This window comes from Rhyacophila brunnea, unplaced genomic scaffold (assembly GCF_057557595.1).
Source record: "Rhyacophila brunnea isolate RB1 unplaced genomic scaffold, BYU_Rbru_1.0 scaffold_3, whole genome shotgun sequence".
Classification (NCBI taxonomy): domain Eukaryota; kingdom Metazoa; phylum Arthropoda; class Insecta; order Trichoptera; family Rhyacophilidae; genus Rhyacophila; species Rhyacophila brunnea.
In genome coordinates this window covers 26,823,086-26,848,883 of record NW_028232965.1, presented here as the reverse complement: position 1 = coordinate 26,848,883, position 25,798 = coordinate 26,823,086, and the positions used below count along the sequence as shown (strand labels likewise).

Genomic DNA, 25,798 nt, shown 5'->3' with positions numbered 1-25,798 from the left:
ATAAGTAAATAAATTCTCTTACCTCGATTAAAGCTCCAGCAGAATCAAACACTGAGATACTGGCGAGAACATTTTTAGGAGTGGGCTTTCCGCCTCGTTCAAACTCTCCCCTCTCTAGAGTGATGAAGAGATCATTTCGGATGTCGCCGGGCATGATGACATCTGGAAAGCCGAGTTTGCAAGCTCTCACCGCACCAACGGGGCTCGTTCCTCCTCCTCCAGCACCAGCACTCATTGCATCACCACGGATGAGTCGTAGAGACACCACCATTCCTAAATAATTTAAATTTAATTCTTATTTTTTTCATCGTGATTAGATAGGATGCCGGTAGCTTAATTGGTAAAGCACGTTGGCATGAATCCGGTGGTTACAGTTTTAAGTCATATCGGGCATCGTATTTATTTGAAAAAGAGGTTATTTGTAGTATGAAATATTTAGATATTATCTAAGGTGTTTTCAAAATGTGTATGTTACTTATAATTGTTAAGAATAGCAACACTACATATATTATGTAATATAAAAGCTATGAACCATCAAATCAAGTGTCAATACGATTGAATTGGTACTAAATCGTTCGGTGTAATTGCTTTTTAAGGTTGACAATTGCTCATGAGGATTGGTGTAATTAGAGTAATTAGACGTTTTAAAATCAACAAACCATAATTTGGCTGTCCTGATATGGGGCTATATTTATTGCTCTGCTTTTTGATTATTAGTTCATGAAGCTGGTGAAAATCTTTCTCTTCGCACTGGTATACCTGGATATAAAACAATATATAAGTTAGCGCTGGATACATACATGTAAATTATTTTAAGTGCCAAAAACAGATATCATTAATATTATTTTGAAAGGCACATGTATCGAATCACATTGCAACCGAAATTAAAAAATATTTTTAGTTGTGTAATTAAAACAAAACAACATAAGACAGTCTTACTTAACGCAATGCTTACGGGCCCTTTTAATTAATTTTTTAATTAACGTGTTAATTTTCATTTGAAAAGCAATTAGCAAAAACACAATTTTGTGCGGCCCGTAAGCATTGGGTTAATATAATAGACCAGTCCATAAGTTAATAATTTACATATTATGTATTTCCAAAAAAATCTCACCTTAAACGTATACTCCCTTTCGTCTTGATGAGGTGGCGCTGCAAGCAAATCAGCAAGTGGAAGAACCCCAGCAGCCAGAGGTCTTCGGTATCCATCACAGGTACCACCTCCGAGCCCTCCTCCCTTCCTTGTGCCTTCCGCTGACAGGATTCGCCCTACGCGGACTATTTGGGCCACCAAGTATAACTCACGTGCAAGATCAGAGCTACCCAAGTCCTGGAAGAAAAATAAACAATTTATGACAACTGTTAATGAGGATCGAGATTCCTTTTTTTCCATTATCATTAAATTTCTTGTAAAAAGTTTTGGATGTTATTTTTTATATTTGCGTGTACATTCTATCATTTATTTTCGATAACTTTACATTTACAATTACTTTATTATGACTTCACTATGACAGATGTGGATAACGGATTTGTTTTGCACCAAAGTTGTGTGGTCTAGCCACATTTAGCTGGGCAGAACTGAATTTAGCAGTAGATCTTAGTGATTCCACAGGATATCAACCACACCAGCCGCTAGGTCCTAGATATTATTATTTTAGTAATAATCATTTAAATTGTACTTCATTCAAGGATATACTATTGAATTTCAAAAGGCAAATTATTTATTGTAAATAATAAAAAAATTCAATTTCAAGAAATTATTCTTTGTTCTCACGGCGTGGCTTACATGTCGGCTTATAATGTCGTGGGGCCCAGGTTTGAATCCTGGGTCTAGTAAATACACATATTGTTTTTCAATTTGTGTTTGGAATCAGAGTATGGACCTAATAGGTTGAGCGTGTCCATTCCATCCATTCCTCGTAAAAACAAAAATTTGTGAATACAAACCTCCACTCTGTGGAGGCCCATATTATGATCCTATTAGGATCGGACATGGTCAAAAGAAGAAAGAAGAAGGAATATTTATTCCGGTTGAGTATTTTTTTGTAACCCGGGGTTTTCTAGTAGTGCTATGTGTTGCACGATTCGGAGAAAACGCACCAGGTCAAATCATCAGACAAAATTTTATTATTTTGATGCAAAAGATAATATACACAATTATTTACACACCGTGAATATAGCACAGTTGGTATGCAGTCTGTCGAGGTAATTATTGAATCCATCTGAATCGAGCCTGACGAGGAACCTCTCCGACACAAAGGTCTGCTTCCTGGCATCGTAGAGGCTGAGCATGGCGCGAGCTGGCTGACCACCGCCGGCGGCACACTCCCTGGCACAGCACCACAAATGTGCTGGAAGAGCTGGCGTGGAGACGATACTGTTTGAGCTGCCTCCGACGGAGCTTGAACTGGTGCCATGTCCATGACTGTTGACACGGCGGAGAGTTCCCGACTGAAAGTATAAATAAAATAATGTGGTAAGATATAATAATTATACTTACATGGAAAAGTCTTCATATAAAGTACATGTAGAAAATGAATGATCTTCGGTCGTAAGAAGATCATTCGACGGCCAGCATGATAACCAGCGATCAAAATGAGCCGGAGCGCATCAGAGCGCATTTCCAGCTCTTTAAATTCTCGAGACAAGCGCTCCGTCTTGTAAAAAAATAAATAAATGTGTTCCGGTTTGTGAAAAATTATTTTATAACATGTCGCAAACCTTTATTTTTACGAACAATAATGACCGCCTGTGTTATTTTGTTACATTTTTTTTTGTTTCATTGAAATTGTATTTACTTTAATCTTTGGTATATATGCATGTCAGAAGTATATTTCGTTTGGTAGGTAAATAACAAGATAATAGAAAACCTTTGAGCATTTTAGAAAAATTATCGAACGCTCCCGTTGGTATTTTTTTCAATTTCGATTGCTGATGATAACAATATCATAATATGCCATGTCACTAATTTGACGATTTAGTAATAAAATAATATTATGTAAGTGAAAATTAAGTTGTTTTTACAGAAACGGAATCGGCACTGTTGAGGTGAACTCTGTATAATTTGACTGCTCCAAGTTCCCCAGGCTGTACAGCTCGGGATCCTTCTCTGGGTACCAGCTCCAAGCCAAGTTTTCTGAAACAATAAAAAAAATAATGTCAGATAGATATTATACTTTTGTTAAATGCAGGGCAGTATGCCAGGTAAATGTAGCTTTTCCAAACAAACAATTAATATCTCCCCAATCTAGCTCAGGATTTTTTTATAGTAAATACCTACTCTACGATTATTACGAATTGATACTCCACCTAGCAGACCCACCTAGCGGAAAAATACGAAGCTTGCAATTTGACATTTTTACGCAAGTATCTAAGAACACCACAAAAAAGAAAAATATACATATATTTGAAGTCAAAGATAAACTTACAATTAAAAAAAACAAAGGTGGATCCTATATGCTAACAGAGAACCTAGCGGAAAAATACGAAGCTTGCAAATTGAGATTTTTTTTTGATAATTTACAAAAGTCAAAGATAAACTTACAATTGTAAAAAAAAAATTGTATAAATAAAAATGATTTCAAGTTATACACATTTATATTTTTTATAAAAATCGATGTTTTTTAAAATAGATATAAAAAATATTAAAACTATGAATTATTTAGTCAAAAATCTAAACGGCGAAAATTTTAAAACTTAATAAACTAAATTTTAATAATAAATATGACCATAAAATATAATGTAATAATAAGATGGGACCCTGCAATGAATTCACATTTTTTACAATAATAATAATTGTAAGTTTATCTTTGAATTGAAAAAAAATTGAAGAAAAAATTAATGTTTTCAGATACATATTTATTAATTAATACAGTTGAAATTGTAAATCATCAAAAAAAATCTCAAATTCCAAGCTTCGTATTTTTCCGCTAGGTTCTTTGTTAGCATAATATGCTATATCATATCTAATATATAAAAATTAATATTTGTGTGTTTGTTTGTTCGTATTGAATGCGCAGCCATACCGTTCATTGGATTGCGATAAAACTTTGTAAACTTATTGCTTGCACTTGCGCGAAGAGTATAGGCTATACTAATATATAAAAATGAATGTCTGTCTGTCTGTATGTCTGTCTGTGTGTCTGTCCCGTATGTGTTCCTATATCATTCATCCGATTGCGATGAAATTTTGGTAAGTGGTTATATGCACACCCATGAAGGTTTCTGAATTAGAAAAATCATCATCTTCTTCTTCTTCTTCATTACATTTTCTTTTATTCGTATGGTTCCTATACCATTTATCCGATTGCACTGAAATTTTGGTAAGCGGTTGTATGCACACCCATAAAAGTTTCTGAATTAGAAAAATTATCATCATCTTCTTCTTCTACATTCTATCTTCTTTTATTCGTATGGTTCCTATACCATTCATCCGATTGCAATGAAACCTTCGTCAGTTGTTGTGTTAACACCCGCAAAGGTTTCTGTAATAGTACAACCATCTTCTTCTTCTTCTTCTTCTTCATTCTATCTTCTTTTATTCGTATGGTCCCTATACCATTCATCCGATTGCAATGAAACCTTCGTCAGTTGTTGTGGTAATACCCGCAATGGTTTTTGAATTAGTACAACCATCTTCTTCTTCTATTCTATATTCTTCTATTTTCTTATTCTATTCTATTCTTTAAAATTTTCGTCAGTAATTGTGCCAACACCCGCAAAGGTTTCTGAATTAGTACAACCATCTTCTTCTTCTTCTTCATTCTATCGTCTTTTATTCGTATGGCCCCTATACCATTCATCCGATTGCGATGAAACCTTCGTCAGTTGTTGTGGTGTGTAACACCCGCAATGGTTTTTGAATTAGTACAATTATCTTCTTCTCCTTCTTCTATTCGTATGCGTTTCTATTCCATTCATCCGATTGCAATAAAATTTTCGTCAGTAATTGCGCCAACACCCGCGAAGGTTTTTGAATTAGTACAACCATCTTCTTCTTCTATTCGTATGCGTTCCTATACCATTCATCCGATTGCAATGAAATTTTGATCAAGTGTTGTGCTCACGCTGCAAAGGTTTCTGAATTGATACAACTATTTTCTTTTTCTTCTATTCTATCTTCTTCTATTTGTATGGGTTTTTATACCATTCATCCGATTGCGATGAAATTTTGACCAGTTGTTGTGAGCACGCTTGCAAAGGGTTCTAAATAAGTACAACCATCTTCTTCTTCTTCTATTCGTATGCGTTCCTATACCATTCATAAGATTGCAATGAAACTTTGGTGAGTTGTCGTGCGCACGCCTGCGAAGGTTTCTGGATTAGTAGAACCATCATCTTCTTCTTCTATTCGAATGCGTACCTACACCATTCATCCGATTGCAATGAAACTTTTGTGTGTTGTCGTGCGCATGCCCACAAAGATTTCTGAATTAGAAAATCATCTTATACTTCTATTCGTATGCGTTCCTATACCATTCATCCGATTGCAATGACATTTTGATCAACTGTTGTGCCCTTGCCCGCAAAAGTTTCTGAATTAGTACAACCATCTTTTTCTTCTTCTATTTGTATGCGTTCTTATGCCATTCATCCGATTGTGATGAAATTTTGACCAGTTGTTGTGCGCACGCCCGCGAAGGTTTTTGAATTAGTACAACCATCTTCTTCTTCTATTTGTATGCGTTCCTATACCATTAATTCGATTGCAATGAAACTTTGGTGAGTTGTCATGCGCATGCCCACGAAGATTTCTGAATTAGAAAATTATCTTCTTCTACCATTCGTATGCGTTCCTATACCATTCATCCGATTGCGATGAAACTTTTGTCAGTTGTTGTGCGCACACCTGCAAAGGTTTCTAAATTATTATTATATAAAATACAAAGTTTGTTTGTTCCATCCAATTTTGATTTTTTTTACTACATATTTATAACATTAATAACGTTTTCATATTTTGGATTCGATTTTAATTTAGTGTTCTTATGTTTGACCTTTACTCCTATTAGAATTATTTTCATATTGCCATATTGTATTACACATTTATTTTAATATTAAAAAAATAATTACCTCTTATTACTTATCAAATATCTAAGATAGATATAACCACAAAGCGACCCTGTGCGAAGCCGGGTACTTCAGCTAGTATAATATAATATAACATCATATTATATGATCCCCCCTTAATGAATGTAAAGATCCCATCTTATTATTACACAATATTAATATTTTGTGGTCACGTTTATAACTAAAATTAAGATTATTAAGTTTTCTATAAATGTATTTGACTTATATTAAAAAAGATTTTTATAAAAAAAATATATATAATATGTGTAGGTATAACATGAAATACATTACATATATTTATATCAAATCGACCTTTAATATTGTGACAATATACCGAAATTAGATTATTCAAAAAAAAATGTTTCAAATTGCAAGCTTCGCATTTTTCCGCTAGGTGCCTCTGCTAGGTGGATAATTCACCTTAAATAATACAAAGGCGTCGGGAATTATTTTATTACGCCCATACGCGTGTGTACCCATGTACGAAAAAAATATCTTTATCTGAGAGCTAGTGAAGAGAGTCAGAAAATAATTAAAATTAAAATAATTAGTTTTAAGAATTTTAGTATTCTTTTTCGAATTAACTCAAAAGGTGAAGTGAGTGAAGTGACTCTAAAAGTGTAAATGATAACGTAGCTACAAAATCTATACTTACTGAACTAATTTTCGGCAATAAACTATGACACACTTGTGAGGTACAGATATAGTTACGTAAAAGCTACACAACATAAAAAACAAGTAATATAAAAATTATAAAAGATTTGGAAGACGAAAATAACCAAATATATTATTATGAGGAATATTTCAATAAAATATTTCAACGCGTGGCGGTGCAGACAGAAAAGGTCAATTAATAATGAAAACGTTCCCAACTAAATTATAATTTAATGCGACATAAAGTAGCTATTAATATAAAATGTGCATATTACTACAATATAATCAATAATATTTTTCTCTTGAAAGGTGAAAGGTTAAAACAATAATAATCTAAATTAATTTATGCTCAAAGTGCCAAAGTTTAAGTATTATTTAATTATGTTTTTTTATTTGTCTTCACATTTTAGTCGTCGATAGACATACATATTATACATAAACGTAGTTAAATACTTTATTTGATTAGTACAAATATTTTATAATTATCTTAGAAATTGTTAATGAACTCTACATTACCTACTAATTATCTTAATTTCTCCATCATACTTTCTGGTTATACACAGTTATAATTAAATTTAAAATAAATGCTGTTTGCGTATGTTTTCAACGCTAGCAGTGTTAGAAGAAAAATATTTTTGATGTCCTACGAAATCCAGCCTATAAATTATTTTCTAATTTATATGCCAGGGTATTTCTTAATAATTAATATTCTTGGTGCTGTCTTATAGCAAAGGTCGGTGATCAAATTGCAGTACATACCTACATTTTCATATCTTGGGCTGGTCGTATCATATCACCAACAACTTGGACTTTGAACCACTTACGGAGGTTGCGTTGCCAAGAGGGAATCTATTTATAAATACGCCTCTGCTGCACACTACTTTTCCCTGCAGTATGGTAGTAAATAATATAGGTATGTCCGATCCTAATAGGATCATATGGGCCTCCACAGAGTAGAGGTTTGTATTAACAGATTTTGTTTTTTACAAGAAGTGGATGTCAGCCACTTGCTCAACCTATTAGGTCCATACCCTGACTCACACAAATTGAAAAACAATAATATGTGTACTTGCCAGACCCAGGATACGAACCTGGGACCCACGGCGTGATAGTCCAACGCTTATGCCGCGCGGCCACCGTGGGCGTGATATTAATTGATACAAATTTAAGTACATTATGTATGATAACATAACATTATACCCGCGTGTATTGTTTTCGATCTATTAACTAGAACTAGGCTGATAACCTACCTACGATTTAAAATATTAAATACCAACTAGGTTCCTTGCTTAATGGGTTATCAGTTCACAACTACCAGGTACAATTTTATTTCGGCATACCTAGTTACCCTTAATGGCCTTCATCGAATTGGTTCTATAAACAGTGACGTCCCGTAGGGGTAGGCAGGTCATGCGTAGCTAAGGGGAGGCAAATAAAATAACGAATCCGATCATTACAACATTTGGAAGCAGTGGCAGTTTTCCATGAAACGGACGATGCGGTCACTTTCTTGGAAGGAAGCCTCCACACTTGTCAGCGCCTCAGTAAAACCACCACTGTTTGTTTCGTAGAAATGCTCTAATCCTCAGTGTACGGATATCAGATGCTAAAATAAGTAGGACTAAGGACGTCACTGACTGGAGATATGTACCTGCGTAGGTAGAAATAAGTGTTGCAAAAGTGCAATAATGGTTCTCCAGGACGAAGAAGTCTGTGCGTGCAAAAGGATAAAAAAAATTAAAAAAGTATTCGGGCTCTCGCAGATTTGACAGCGAGTCTTTTGTTGCAGGGCGGGTTGGCGACCAGGCGAGCACGCGAGACGGCAGGTCAGGTATGTTATAGAGGTGTATCTGGTTGTGCAGATTATTTATGAAAGTGCGATTGCGGGGCCGAACGCAGCCCCAAACAGGTTTTCGATCGACGCGACGCGATTTATCCGGGCAGCAGGATTGCAGCGGAAATAATATCTCCTGCCACGGCGACGGGGAACGGGTCATGTGCTATGCTCACGTCAATGTGATGTGCCAAATATTCAAATCGAATGTGGAACCCGCCAAAATTCAATCAAATCAGGAAACATATTATACGATTTCCATACGTATTAGAATAGAATCTATTGTGATACCTATCTAGGTAGCTTATATTATTAGAATGTAGTACGTTCAATTAAATATTTATATTTAACAATCCATATAAAGCCGCAGCGAAATAAACCCGCATTTCTAGGGGTTGTAGTCACCCTAAACGTAATGTTTAGTTTAAAAAAACTGTTAATAAACCTTCTCTGAAGGCGGTGAAGATCCGCACTAGATATCTACAATGATAAAAATGAAAAAGATACCCAGATGCCGTATCGAACATAGGTGCTATTATATTCCAACGTTCAAAATTAGTGCGCGAAAAATGATTTGTCTCAATATGTAGGCAGTATGTACCTATGCATTGAAAGTGAATGTCCACAGTACAAAATAAAAATACTCGTGTCAAGACCACGGCGTTATATAATATCAAAATAATATAATATCCAATTACGTACATATTTGCTACGCACACAAAGGTGTGTTTGCACGTTGTGAATATTTCTGCATTGCAATGGCTGATGGTGCCTAATTATCAACTCAATTATTAACTCTTATTAACGTTATAGGGTCCCGGAGCCCTAGAACTAAATCGAAAAAATACATAACGAGACTTTCGAGCCAAATTTTTTAAATATGTTTTGATCAGTTGCGTTTATGTTCCGCCCGTCCAATATGTTTTAACCCAGGGCCCCTGAGTATCGGGTTCGAATCCCGGGTGTGGTACAATCACATGTTGGTTTTTAATATGTGTTTGGATTCAGAGCGTGGATCTAATAGGTTGAGCAAGTGGCTAACATAATTGTGTCGTAAAACAAAAATTTGTTACGAAACCTTTGTGAGGCGGCCAAGATCCAAACTATGTCTACCAACATTATGTCTGTCTTATTTTCTATTTACTTCCTTTATCGATCAACTGTGGCTTCAGTCATAAAAGGACTTTAATGGTACAGAACACCTACTTTCATGGTAAGAAGGATAGGTATAATACACGCTCCTTGTCGAAAATTTGTTTATCTCTACGGATATCTACGGAAACCATATTTCCCAATCGCAAATAGAGACGTTAGGGTGTTTAATGTTTCTAAACGGTTCAAAAAAGATTTTTCATCCACAATCACGTCGAGAGCTTTTTATTAAGGTTCTCTTACAATTTTCTGCCCGATTTGTTTTCTTATGTAAAAAAATCATTCAGAATCGATTTCGAGAACTTTTTTATAGCTCTCCTTCCAATTTTTCATTCCACCCTGTTTTCCTATCAGAAAAGATTTTCCACCGAGAAAAAGTCGACACATCTTCCTCCAAGAAAATATAGCGTAATCTGGATACATTGAACGATTGAATATAACAGCGATACCTACATAATATTATTTCATTTGGCGTGTCACTTAAGAATAAAAGAAAAACTCATATCTGTTATCACACGGATAGATCATAATCTAAAAAATGTAATAATTGACACATTGCTTACCTAGATACTTAAATTGCATGAAATAATGGCAACAATGAAAGTAAGTAGATATACGCTTCCCGATGTTTTTAAATCACTAAGAGAATCAATTAATACAGAATCAAAAAAATACGTCCTTGTTACTTTACTGAGTGGTACTGGCAATCAAAATGGGAATTATTTGGGAATTACACCCATCACATATCTGGGAGATAAATAGTACCTATCTAAATCTTTCCTCCAAGTTGCAGACCATCGATATAACGAATCTTTTTAAAACCTTTTTTCAGTAAATAATGCCTACATATTTATTTACGATCACAAAACGAAATATAAATAATAATGCACAAAGCATAACTCTGCGACCGAATGTCATTGACCTTTAAAAGCATGAGAATTTCGCGCTGCATAGATGTGTCACCTGGCGGTAGAGGTTACGCCAACTTAACGCATTCGATTTGGCTTGAGCAAAAAGGAATTTCCACCAACATAGATTTCAATCAAATGTGTTCTTCTATATTGATGGAATCAGTAAAAAGCAATATCACACCGATGAACGTCTATATAAGTATTTTAAATATTGACAGTAAACATTAAATAGGTTAATAATGCTAAATGAATATTATTATTATAAACTATTAATAAGTACATTAGGTACATAATATTAGGTATGGTATATAAGAACTTTACCCAGTGGCGCGTTTGGTGACGTAGGTCGTAGAAACTCGACGTGCTGTCTGATCAAATTAAAATAACATTCAAGATTTTGGTATAATTTAATAAGTGCATGACTGTATTGAACTGTTTTGAGGCCCCCTTTTAAATATTCTTACGAATCGATTGCGTTATCTGCGTCAAAGAAAATCACCGCTGAGTTTGCTCGATTTGAAAATCATTTTTTTTTTGAAATGTATATTAAAAATTAATTTCAAACTAAAATATTTGAAAACAATATTTAATAAAATTAATAGGAGGTAAATAGTTAGTTACCCACTGCTGATTCGTGAGTGACAAAGATTCCGTAAAACCGAACTGCCAGTAAAGAAGAACCTCCAAGAATGATTAAATTGCATAAAATTTCACCCAACGAATTAGTGTTCCAGCCAGTATTTATGTAATTTAACTTGGCGAAAAAGGGCGTTCTTTACGACGATCGAAACTTTACCAAAAATACAAACAAACCAAACACAAATAATTACAAGATAAAAAGAACTTTTTATATACTTACCTACCATGTTTTTAAATTTTATTAAACTTGACAATTCTATGTATTAATAAATATTTTTTTTTACTTGATAGAAATACTGAATAAATATAGAATACTGAAATGTCATTTTGACATTTCATATTAATTTCTATAGTAACGCACGTATATATTAATAATTTAGTTGCTAGGACCCCCTTAGCAACCAATAATAGTGTTTTACTTTTTACGATTTTTTTCCGAAATACCTTTCTATACAAAATAGAATTAACTGAAAATTAATTCAATTCTGCTTAAATACGGCAAAAAGTATTAAAAGAATGCATTGTCATCGTGTTCTGATATATTCTAAAAGTTTCAAATGTCTATCTAGTCGGGAAGTTAGTTAAAAATCGATTGCAAGATTTGTACCGGACAAACAACCACCGGACAAATAAGAATACGAGGTAAGAAAAACGTTGTAAAAATAAGAGGTTTTTATCGAACGTGTTACCCAAAACTAGCGTTCTTGACATTCAACCCCTGACAGGACGCGACTAATTAATTGTATTATTAGCAAGAAGTGAACCCAAGGACCAAATTCGCTTTAGCTATCATTTTCAGCAGAAGATACCCACACAGTGTTTACAGGTAATATAAAAATAAACGTAATAATAAACGTATTATTATTGAATTTCATTTAATTTATTTCAGTGATGATTCTAAATTTAAAACATTTATGTAAACTAAAATTTTCTTCAGACTAAACTAAATACTTCTCAATTTACACACCAATACTAGATAGGTATCTATAAGAAACTATACACTGGGTTTAGATGAAAATTTCCAAGGGAAAAATAAAAAAATAGTTATGCTAACCAAATTTACTACAGAGGCTGGGTAGTTAAAGATGGAGAGCGGCAAGTAGATACTAGGGATTGCAATACTGAAATTTCGGGATTAATATTACCAATCCTAACCCAACGATCCCGATATTGAAATTACCCCTCAGGTTTTCCAGTATTTGTAGGGTGGATATTTTGATAAAAATCAAAAGGAATATTTTTATTGTTATCTAGCAGATGAAAAGTTTGATATTTATATAATTACATGTACATAATAGGTATATAGTTTTCTAATGTAGTAATCCCGAAAAAATCGTATAAAGGAAGTATGTCCAGATTCTTAGTTTATTATTGAGACAAAAATGGAATAAAGGTTACGGTATTTAAAAGTGTGTAGGTACATAATTTTCTCATATAATATAATCAAATTAATGTAGGTAAAAGATATAGGTTTTAAAATATAATTTTCGTAGCTATAGTTCTACACAGGTTTAGCGAGAAACTTGTATATTTTATAAAGTTATAGGTATGTCGTATGTGTCTCACAAAAATATGATATATTAGATAAAAATCAAACAAAAGCTAATCCAGAATTTTACGGATTTCAGGAAAAATAAATTAGACGGGATCCCGGAATTCATGATTCCGGGATTGTACATCCTTGTAAATACCATGTTCTTTCCTTAGCAACAAATAAATTTAGATACCTACTTGCAACAGAAGATTATAATATATACCTACTTCTATAATGATCCCAATAGATGGGCGATGACTCATCATTTAAATATATTCGTAGCAATCCTTATTGGTCAAGCATTTTTAATATCACGATAAGATCAAGAATGATAATTGATACAAAAGAAATAAATAAATCCGTGGACGAAGATCAGACAGGATTCATTTACGCTTTCGTGTTTATCATCTATGATCGTTATAAATAAGTACTGGAATAGATCAAAAAATGCATGGAAATCGTCAACAAGTAAAAATGCACCGTTTAATAACTGCCCCAATATATGAAATATTTATTAATGTACCAAAGCTTAGAAAATGTGTCCTTTTATTAAAAATGGGGCCACCTTCCTGTGTGTCGTATTCCAACTACCAGTCTTCGGACACACTGTTCGCCGTGGTACATAAAGTAAAAAGAGCAGAGGGCGAAGACCGATGAAGTGGAGTGATCGAGTGAAGAAATGCATTGAAAAACCGATATTATTCACCACAACTACCAATAAGCCTTCCAGAGGTTAGCCGACAGGGAAATATGGTGAAAGTTGATTACATATTCCAGAGTAATCACTACTCACTCAGTCGTGAGGGCGACGACATCAAATATAAAAAAAAAACGTTTCAAATTAAATGACCATCCCCATGACCATTTTTTGATCCGCTGCTGATTCAGATTCAAAAAATACTGATTGAAATTTAATATGTATGTACCTAGGTAATATAATTTATGTATCTAAGAATATAATTTCACCCAACCGGGTGAATTCGAACACCGACTCTCCAGATTTATAGAGAGCAAAGTAAAGTAGGTACACTGTACGTACACTTGACCATGTCGGGCTGCTATTTTCCATACCCGAATTTATATATTATGTAAGTAAGCAACCACATTTTTTTATTCAACGATTAATAAATGAATAGGTACCGAATGGTTTAAATTTATAATCCCATGAAACTACTGCGGGCATATATTAAGATTAAAGGGCTACAAAGCTTTTGCTAGATACCTAGTTGAGAATTTATTTTTTATTCAAAACTGAATAATACACCAAATTTATTCCAGATTCATTCAACACACTTAACTTGGAACAGCCTCAGAAATAAACATATACCTATAAGAAAATGTTGGGAACAAAATATCCAAATCGGGTTCGAATATTATTGGTAGGTACCTATGTTTCGAAGTCTGTTCCAAAATATGTTATTAATAATGAGTGAAATACGAAATTTGATACGAATGATTTACCAGTAATGTAGTAGTAGTGTATGTGGTGTAAGCCGCGTGGCTTAAGCGTTGGACTATAATGCCGTGGGTCCCAGGTTCGAATCCTGGGTCTGGCAAGTACACATATTGTTTTTCAATTTGCGTGTGTCAGGGTATGGACCTAATAGGTTGAGCAAGTGGCTGACATCCATTTCTCGTAAAAAACAAAATCTGTCAATACAAACCTCTACTCTGTGGAGGCCCATATGATCCTATTAGGATCGGACATGGTCGAAAGAAGAAGAAGAATGTATAATTTATCTGCCTTAGACATTAAGATACCTACATACTGTTGTTTTACAATAGTAAAATAATATGTAGGTACGAGTACCTAATTGTTTTATTACAACTGGATACAACAGTTATTCAATCATTATGTTCTTGAGACTATTTTATAAACCACGAATACCGTTCGGTGTATGAAGGCAAATAATAAAAAATATACTTTCCTTGATCTTGTAATATTAGGACTCATACACTTATCCTTAGGCTATCTTCTGACAAGACAGCTTCGCCCTGCAGAAATAACTAATAATTTAACAGTGATAAGTAGGTTAGGTATCTATTTTATTCATAAGAAAACTTTTCTACTAACTTTTCAAGTGACGTTATAAACGTTGTATAGTCCAGAAACCTACGAGTTGTTTGGTTAACTATTTATTTAGATTTACATCATAAATAACCTCAAGCGGCGAAGCTTAATAAGGTGTTAATGAATTGAATTAGCAAATTCAACATTCAATAGGTAGTAAAACGATCAAGAATCACGACATCGTAACATTTTGAAATGTGACTTTGTAAAATTGAATAAATTTGTGATTGTTTTAGTAATAATAACATTATTTTAAAAGGGTATATATACAAGAATATATTTTATAGCCTATCTACGCCTACACACACTAAGAACACATCAATAAGCTTTAAAAAATTTAGGAGGAATCATAGGTAATAAAATGCGGTATTTAAGATATCTGTCAAAATATTAATTTCGCTTTATCCGAGTATTGAGTTATCCAAGTGTTACCAGTGGGTAGGTAGGTGTAGGTATTGATCTAGGATACCTAAACCATAATTAAAACTATATTAGTTAATGGAATATGATTATTGATAAAGTACCTACATCCTACACAGTTTCAACGTAGGCTTTAGTATAGCTAGTTCACGTGTATTTTATTTTATTGTTTTGATTAACAAAATCTGAAAACAAAAACAGATCCAAATATAAACGTAATGTGGATTATGGACGGTATGTAAAACTAACTACTTATGAATAATATAGGTACATATAGCTACAGTACATACACAGTTGTCATTTTAGCAAAATAATAATATCATGGCAACGTCAGTTCTGGGAATCGATCGTGCTACCATTTATTACATTAGATAGGTATAGGCATAGGGTATAGGTACTTATTCCTATTAACTGAAAAATTTTAAAACATTTTTATTGACTTGCGATGTAATAGAGTTTATTAAAAGCCTTAAATGGAGATGGGTTGGACACATAGCTCGAATAAGAGACAATCTATGGACAAATCTAGTCATCCAGTGGTATCCAAGAAATACAAAACGTCCGCAAGGTAGACCTAGAAGCCGCTGGATCGATGAAATGATAAAGTTCTGCGGAAGTACGTGGCAACGCAATGCACAGGACCGAGAGAAGAGGAAACAGCTTGAGGCCTTCATCCAGCAGTGGATAGATTCAAGCTGATGATGATGATGATATTATGACTATTTGCTCTATCAGTAGTGCTTTATTTAATGCATGCCCTATCCTCAAGGACTGTCTGCCATCCACCAAGCTGATCAAATTGTCGGGGCTTGAATTAAGGGTCTACCGGTGCATCTCAAGGCTGACTAAGTCAGGCCGGGGCACTGAATTGCTAGTTACGCTGGTAGTGCTAATTAATGATTATTTTCGAATGCAATAGGTACGGTAACCTGTTCACAGTAAATAAAGATTTTCAATTGTATATTTCGTATGAGCAATGTCTACAATCAAAATTTACAGTTTCATGTTAGGTACCTACATGCGGCCTGACTAGTGACTATAATATTGGGCCTTTGGTACTTCTCTAGTTAGAACTTACTATTTAATGATAATATTTTGCATTGGTGAGTGTGGTTTGTCTCTATGGATATGTTATCATCTACACCCTGCTGCCATACGAGTGAATGAATGCGAATCTGTCTATGTTAAATTATACGAATCCAGTGCAAATAAGCAATAATAATAAGTAGATTGGCTTAATCGACGCATCGATTTTGTATAGTAAACTCATCGGCAACGATAAGAGACATCAACGGTAGGACAGAAGAGAAACTGCGTAGCTACACAACTCGAGAGTCGAGACATAATTTATTTCTTAAACAAGCAAAGTACCTACACAGAATTGCTTCTTTACACAGCTATTATCACAATTTTTATGCCTCTCTGTCATGTTAACATTCAATTTATCGTCTATGTGTTTGGGAATACCAGTGAGAGCTAAACACTACCTACTCATCTTATACAAATTGTATAGTATCCTAAAGTAAAAACTTCGAATTCGTCATTTAACGTAGATCATGTTTGAGGGTTTTTCAAAATTTGTATTTTCTATAATAAAACTAATAATCTAACATTGTGTGCATTCATTATTCTCAAGTATCTACAAACAAAAACTTCAATAGCAAAATTTAGCTAGCGCCGAACGTCGGTTATTATTACCTAAGTGAGTAATATCATATTATTTAGGTAGGTACCTTAATTGATTAGAAAAGTTGATTGTCTCCTGATTTACGACGGAATTACGGAATTTTAAGTAAGCAGGTACCTACCGCAATTAAAACGTAGTTATAAGAAATAATTTTCATACACCATAGAAGGATCGATAGTTGAAAGGCGATAGCACTCACTCGGAAAGTGAAAGATGTGAGTTCGAGTCCCACCCGGTCCAACATGTCATCTATGATTTTTTTTAATATGTGTTTCTGAGGATTTTCTAAATTACGCATTTTTTTATAATTATTAATCTAATATGCATTCAGTGGGTACCCAGGTACCTACATATTGCCTAAAAAAATAATACTTTAGATTTTCAAGAGAAACCCTTCAAAATATACCTACATATAAATAGGTAGGTTACTGCAGTAAGTACCTGGGCACATATAACTAAAATTAAACTATGGTGAGATAGGTAAGTAGATACTTATTTTTTTAATACAGGCAACCTATAACGCTCTCAATAAGTCAACTTTTCTCCAGCAATAGAAAACATATAAGCATTTCTATCGATATTTTTTAATAAACTACTTTTAACATACATTAGACTGGCAAAGTGAAATCTCAGAAAAAATGACACAATCTTTGGATACCTATATAATTATGTAGGTACACTTAGTTACTTAGTACCTACACTTAGCATTGCGTAGTCGTTTTAAAAATAAATGACCTATGTCCAAGTCAGCAGCCGTCAACACACGGTCGACTTAAAACATGGTTGGTAAATATGTCATATATATATAACAATACAATAATATATAAGTACCTACCTACTAACGTAGCTACTATGATTTTCTCTCCACCACACGACGCATCTCCACGCCTTTTCAGACGCGATATGTGGCGCAATGAAGACTATTTTCAATATTGTAGAATTCCTATTATTACTTCGGTCGATATTAGAAGAGCCTCTTTCTCTCACCGTGTGACGCCGCCAATTTACTACAATGGTAAGTAGTAATTAATTATCTCGCATGAAAAACAGAACTTTCAAAAAAAATATAAGTAGATAGGTATATGTAGGTACTTACATATTATTTGGTTTACTGAATGAATGAAAATTTTACGAAGTAGACACAACATAAACGTCCGTGTCATTTGAAATCTCGGATAAAATGAATGTCGGAACACAGCTAACGAGACCTATTAATTATTATCCTTCCCTTTTTTATTTAGGTATTCAAAAGTTATAAGCTGTTCTAATGTAACACTTTTTTGTACGTCATTACCGGGTGGTTGGCGATCTACTTTGTTGAATACATACTACGACATAAACTAAAACACTATGTGTTGTGTGTTATATTGAATATCTTAATTTTTAGTAGTTGTCTTTTCATGGCCCCTGAAACGGGCTCATAGGCCAGGATGTTTAGCGGCCCCCCATACCTATCGCCAAGGTTAAGGCCTGCGTGCTGTTCTACAGTAGTGTTCCCAAAATGGTATTTCGTGTATTTAAGTGATTTTCTATATTTTTAAATAAATCCCCTTGAAATATTGAGTTGTCGGCACTCGGTATGATATTATGAATCACTGGTTCCGAACCCCTCTTGTGGTAGCCAAATAACATTCGACCCTTCGATATTGGATAAATAGTCATTTTTATTATTCAGGAAACACTAAAAAAAATATAATGTAAAATGATACAGTAAATTATCATGTAATTATATCAAGCATCATATCACATCAAATTTTATTGCACAACTACATATTTAAATGTTAATATTCATTAACGGCCCACGTGCTCGTCGTAGGTCAAAATTGAGTTTTTATTGTATTTTCAAACCATGATCCTGGACACTCCTTAAACGTTGTAGATAATCTATTTATATAATTTTGAAGCCTTATTATCCTTTATAGTTATTTTAAACATTTGATGACTGCATAAAGTATTTTTGTTACATAAAATAGTATTCTTTTAAACCTCTCGCTCTAATGTTTTAGAATATAGTCATATTTCGGTACATAACTGTGCAGCGGTGTTAAGATTTTTTACGTTTATTAATTTTTAAACGCATTTATGAAACCATTAGTATAATTTATTACGAGAAAATTTTTTATTGATAATCTCTGTGATCCCAAATTTGACAAGAATTAGGCATTTTATTATTCAAAAAATCGACAAGATTAACACATTTGAAGATGATTCTAAAGATATTTATTATAAGCTATGTCTTTGACCATTCAAGTGTGATAAACATCTTATGAATAATGATTACTTTATAATAATTATTGACCTAAGAATAAGGTAGTGTTTTTTTGAAATACGCCATTTCTTTTGTCATTCCCCAGTGGTTAAGCTACAACATACGGCCGTAGCCATAAATTGACAAACTATAATTAAAGTAGGGAGTAAAATGATATTGACGCGCGTGTTTGAACATGTACCGTTTAAAAAAAAAAATAAAAAAAATTCGGTTAAGTACATGTTCAAATACGCGCATTAACATAATTTTACTCCCTACTTTAATTATAGTTTGTCAATTTATGGCTACGGCTGTATGTTGTAGCTTAACTACTAGGAAATGACAAAAGAAATGGCGTATTTCAAAAAAACACTACCTTATTCTTAGGTCAATAATTATTATAAAGCAATCATTATTCATAAGATGTTTATCACACTTGAATGGTCAAAAACATAGCTTATAATAAGTATCTTTAGAATCATCTTCAAATGTGTTAATCTTGCCGATTTTTTGAATAATAAAATGCCTAATTCTTGTCAAATTTGGGATCACAGAGATTATCAATATAATTTTTTATCGTGATTATTTTACAAAAATTATCTCGTAATAAATTATACTAATGGTTTTATAAATGCGTTTAAAAATTAATAAACGTAAAAAATCTTAAAACCACTGCACAGTTATGTACCGAAATATGACTATATTCTAAAACATTAGAGCGAGAGGTTTAAAAGAATACTATTTTATGTAACAAAAATACTTTATGCAGTCATCAAATGTTTAAAATAACTATAAAGGATAATAAGGGTTCAAAATTATATAAATAGATTATCTACAACGTTTAAGGAGTGTCCAGGATCATGGTTTGAAAATACAATAAAAACTCAATTTTGACCTTCGACGAGCATGTCCCCCCTTAAGTGTGAGATAAACACAATTGGTCGACCCGCCTCGCCGAGCCCCCAGGCTGGAGCCCTGTCAGCCCCCCTTTGTGCGGGCCATGTGTAGGTATTTTAAGATCATGTTAGATACTATATTAATATAGCTAGTGGGTATCTAACTATTCGTAGTAACGTTACCTACCAAATTACGTCGCCACATTCCAAAATATGATATGCGAATTTTGCAAATAATCAAAACAGTGACCTGTTTGAGGTTAATACTTGAGAACGGCGACTAGACATACGTGGTGAACATGCTCGATTATCAATAGGCAGTCTTGGTTTATAAAGTTGTATATTAACAGAGTATTTTCTTGAATGAAACGTGGGCCCCACTATTATCGATTCATTGTCATTCATTAATTTATTAAATAATCCACGCTGACAAACACTTATGGAGTCATTGGCTTACGATACCATATCGATTGTAGTATGTATTATTAAAGTGTTGACATTATCGAGGCAACGATAGCTATCACGTCGGGTGTCGATGCCTATGTCTTGAACTTGTCGATGAGGTTACGATTCGCGTTAACGGATTATCGCGCGACACGAAGCGTATGTGTAGGTACCTACTCCGCCTGTTGCATATTGATGAGCCTCATCGACATCGACGGACGCAGACACATCTCCAATTGGTGGCATTTCTTGTAGATCCGCGTGTCAGCAGGCGTCAGCAACCCAATAAACTGGCTAAAAGTGTTACAAAAGCAAATTCATAATATTTCTCATAACAACCCAACATACTCGTATATATATATAATACTCGTACCTATACTTATATCTACCTATGGCTATGTGAAATAGAATAGCAAAGTGCCTTTTCATGCCGTTTTCAAGCCTACGATGACACTTTACATTGTACAACATAATAATGTTAAAATATACGTTGAAGTAAGTTCGTGTATAAGTAATAGAGATTTTAACGTTGTGTTCAACCAAATCGCTTTGGATATTGATGTATTCAACCTACATGAGGATGGGGCGGTCGGTGTTTTATAAATTGTTAAATAATATGGTCTCTAATTAGCTCATTCAGCGTACCTACTTACTTTTCATAATTTTTGTATTTACTCGTTACAAGTTACATTCTGTTTTTTCTAATACGGCTTCAATTTTTTTGTTTTTATGCCATGTTTTGAACATCTTGAATTTGTAAATTTTAAAGTTCACTATGCTTATGTAAATAAATTAATTTGAATCTATTATTTCAACATGAGTTTCGGTATTCTTATCCCCCGCCATTATCTTAAGTATTACGTAAACATTTTTAATCCCACCATTCTCACCCATTCGTTAAAAAACTAATTTGTTGAAAATTATCGTTTTCAGTAGGTACGAGGGTGGGTCAATAATTCCTTACGTTTCTCAATTTTTTTTAAACCGTCAGAAAAATAAGTTTTCGGAAGGTCCTCAAAATAAGCATTTGTCCGATCGATGACTTCTTCATTTGAAAAAAAACGTTGTCCACTTAGCCATTTTTTTAAGTTTGGGAAAAGGAAAAAGTCACTGGGGGCTAAATCTGGCGAATACGGTGGGTGGTTGACCAATTCGAACTTCAATTCTTCAATTTTAGCCATTGATCGTAAACATGTGTGAACACGGGCATTGTCCTGATGAAAGAGGATTTTTTTCCTGTTTAAATGAGGCCGTTTTTCTTCAATTTTGTTTTTTAGCTGGTCCAATAAAGATGCATAATAATCCCCTGTTATTGTTTTTTCTTTTTCCAAATAGTCAACGAAAATAATTCTACGTGCATCCCAAAATACAGTAGCCATAACCTTACCAGCTGATTTTACGGTTTTCGCCTTCTTTGGACATGGTTCGCCTTTCGCAATCCACTGCTTTGACTGTTCTTTCGTCTCGGGAGTATAGTGGTGTATCCATGTTTCATCTACAGTCACAAAGCGACGAAAAAATTCATCCGGATTGCGTTGCATGAGCGACAACAGGGCTTTAGAGGCCACCACCCTATTGCGTTTATTGTCGACTGTGAGCAAACGCGGCACCCATATTGCAGAAACTTTTTTCATGCCCAATTTGTCATGTAAAATAGAAATGACGCTACCTTTTGAGATCCCTGTAACCTCAATTATCTCACTCAACTTTAATCTTCGGTCACTTAACACCATATCGTGGATTTTATTGATCATTTCTGGTGTAGTCACCTCTACAGGACGTCCTGAGCGTGGTTCATCCTTCGTTGATGTACGACCACGTTTAAATTCATTTAACCAGTCATAAATAGTTGCAAGTGAAGGAGCAGATATGCCGTGAACTAAATCCAACTCATTTTTTATTTCCTTTGCTGTAAACCCTTTTATATTAAAATGTTTAATAACAGCTCTAAACTCAATTTTCTCCATTTTTGTAAACAAGCAAATTTTTTTTTTAAATGTACGAGAAACACACAACAACCCGACCAATCTGATTGAAACTTCGCAGCATACTGAATCGGTAGTGCCGCTGCATGAAAACAAACCGCTTACAGTACTAGTCGCGCCACCTGTCGGCTTTTCTAAGGACTTATTGACCCACCCTCGTACCTATCTCTACCTACATACCTATAATATGTATCTAGTGTTGTCCGGAAATATTTTATTTTCAGAAAAAAATGAGTCCATATTTTATTTGTTTTGTGACCTCACAGTCACATTTGATACAAGCATCCCTACCCCATTCGACTAACTTACCCTTGACGTTATGTATATATGACCCCTAATATATACATTTAAAATCACCATTTCCGTCGTAGAATATGGGCCTTCATAATGCGGAGAATTCTTAACAGGCTTCTTACGAAAAATGATTTTTGTAAATTTCCTCAAAACTTGGATTCTAAGATTGAAACACACTAATTAATATAGCATGGCGTGCTTTTGGCCGATCTGAGGGGTCGCAAAACGTATATACCTAAGTATTTTAACATCCGCTTTACGATGGCTCCAGAAAAAAAGTAGGTTTAAGTATAAACAATCATAATAATTAGTATTAGGTTGGTTACAAGTTACAATACATTATAATGTCATGTCACACGTGACACGACGCCATACAAAAGATGGCCGAATGTGTGCAAACGTTTAGACAACAATCGTCTGAAAAGATCCCAGAACGTCTTCCAACAAAGTGATAAACCTAATATTTTTTCGGGATGTCGTCAACAATGGAGCAACGCAAGATGAATATTATTGTAAAATACGGGTTAGTCTACGTTCTACAATCCTAACATGTTGCAATGGGGATGACAACATTGTTGGTCATTATAGGTATTATGTTGTATCTATAGTCTGAATACTGAATACTGAAGTACTTCCATCAGTATTCGATACACGAAGATAGTTTAGTCATTACATGCATAGTGATATTTTTAGAACACTTAACGCTTCAAAAAGAACGTTTTCTTCCTCTTACCGCGATGGGCACAATATTGTATTACAACATTGGCATTCTCATCACGACAATCGACCGAATGTATGTGAATGTGTGCGCGTGCATGAGCTTCGCAGAACAAATCATATGAAAATCGGGTCCCGGCCGAACGAAATTTGGCATGCATAATACGTTCTGAAACGTTTCACATCGAGACTGAAGGCCTATAGAATTTGAAGTCCATGGCGAATTTTACACACGGCCAGTCTGGCAATCACAATAACGACATTTTAAATCTACCGCGCGTATTCTGGAAATCAGGAAAAATATTTGCACATAGGTAGGAGAAGCTACCACACGCGAGGAATTTATAATATTATGAGGTAAAATGTCAAATAGCTACGAGTACCTACGTAAATAGGGTTCAAAGTGAAAATAGTAGTTTGATTCGACATCATCATCCTCAGCCTGGACCAGTACACTGGTGGATAATGGCCTCTCCAAGTTAATTCCATTCCGCTCGATTCTATGTGTAGAGTTTAACTAAATCGATCCAGCGGTCTTTAGGCATAAAGCCCACCAAAGCGGCGCTCGGTGCGCTCACTGCGAAGTAGGCCCCCTCCCACCCGCGCATTACCCTTCACAAATGTAATAAGGGGCACAAGAAGCACAAAATAATTATTATTATCAGCGTCTCTCATAACAAAGCAATAAAAATATTATATTATTTCTCGGGGCTTGTAATTAATATTCACGATGACATCATTCTACCAGCGAAATATCGGACACGCAGCAACTAAACAATGAGTTCAGTGTTATTAAATAATGCCGAGGCGCCCGTCCGACGTACGACGCGTCCAGAAGCGGATAAAATAAGCAGCGCGCGCCTCTTTTGCTTTCCGTGTTCAATGAATGGGCTACGTTGTATTTTCGTTAATTCGTCCCGCTGAGAAGCCAAACCACGGGTGAATCATGGGGCGGGCGGGCACAATGCGTCGTCAAATCCAGTGTGCGCTGGCGTATTTGATTACGTTGTATTTTCGATGATTCACATTGAATATGCGCGAGCGCCCCGCAAGCTCGATTCTATGTGCACGGCGCCTTAGGTTTACCATTAAAACGTTTTCTAATTTTAGGTACCTATAACTGGAGGTTCAACTGAGTAATGTGCGTGCCAAATTCAATTTTAAAGGTTTTTGGCAAATTTCAATTGTATACCTAGTAAAGACAACGACACATTGCTAAACGCGTGTCATAATAATATATTTTATTATATAATATGGTAAATACAGAATTATTTACTTAAACATTTATTAAAAAAAAACACATGTTTCCTCGCGATATAATCGTATTGTTTATTACCTTCCACAGAAAAAAATAATATAGGTTTTGATAATTTTACAAGAAGTTTCTTTTTGGCTTCCAAAAAATAATTTTAAATTGGTAAGAATGTATTTTTTTACAAATGTATCTACGCTATTTTATAAAACTCGATATTGCGAACAGCGATAAGATCAGCATGAACATGACGAGCCATAAATATTTTACGAAAAAAACTGCGAAATTGAAATTTAAAACCGAAATCGTTTTTAGTCAGAATTTTTTTTAGATCTCCAAAGTTAAGACTCGTAAATTTACAAGACAAAAGAATCAGCAAATAACTGGTTATTCTTATTTTATGATCCTTACTTAACAATCTGCAACAAGTTAATCCATAAACGTAAATATTACTACCTACCAAAATTTACGCCCATATTATTATAGCCAATTAATTTTAGATCAACTTAAATCATTATTGATGTATTTTATGCTCAGCTGCCGAGAATGTGTAATAGCTTCCCTAATTACTTAGGTACGTAGTCAAAATGTCATTGAAACAACGCCTGCTTATAACAGGTATCAAGAAAATGCATAATTGTAGATCACGATGGAGCATATGGGCACCGATAACGAAGTGACAGACAGGGCAGCTGCCATGGACCGCACAATTTTAGGAACCTCAATTTTCAACTGTGTTGGTAAAATACATAACTGAAATCTTTTAACTGAAAAGGATCTGTTATCAAAAATAGGTCAAAAGCTACCTACTAAATGAACTGACAACGCTAAATGTAATTTTCAAATACTTAGGTATATTTTTGTCAAAAAAAAAACTATTATAGGTATTTTATATTATATCTGCCGTATCTGCCTCACTAATATTAATATTAAAAGGGTGGGGAAGGGCTAAATAATATCGGTTTCCTCAGGTCTCGAATTTTCATAGGAACTA

The 25,798-nt window shown here is 34.3% G+C and overlaps 1 protein-coding gene across 2 annotated transcripts in view; it reads right to left on the bottom strand.

Moving 5' to 3' along the window:
• spg (dedicator of cytokinesis spg) overlaps window positions 1-25,798 on the bottom strand; it is a 158,776-nt gene that overhangs the window by 36,638 nt on the left and 96,340 nt on the right. For both annotated transcript variants that reach the window (XM_085952372.1, XM_085952373.1), the window contains exons 5-9: window positions 3,025-3,136; window positions 2,170-2,451; window positions 1,115-1,330; window positions 660-759; window positions 23-273 (exon numbers count right to left, since the gene is read on the bottom strand). In XM_085952372.1, the coding sequence (XP_085808498.1) occupies window positions 23-273; window positions 660-759; window positions 1,115-1,330; window positions 2,170-2,451; window positions 3,025-3,136 (961 nt within the window). The remainder of the gene's footprint in view (window positions 1-22; window positions 274-659; window positions 760-1,114; window positions 1,331-2,169; window positions 2,452-3,024; window positions 3,137-25,798) is intronic.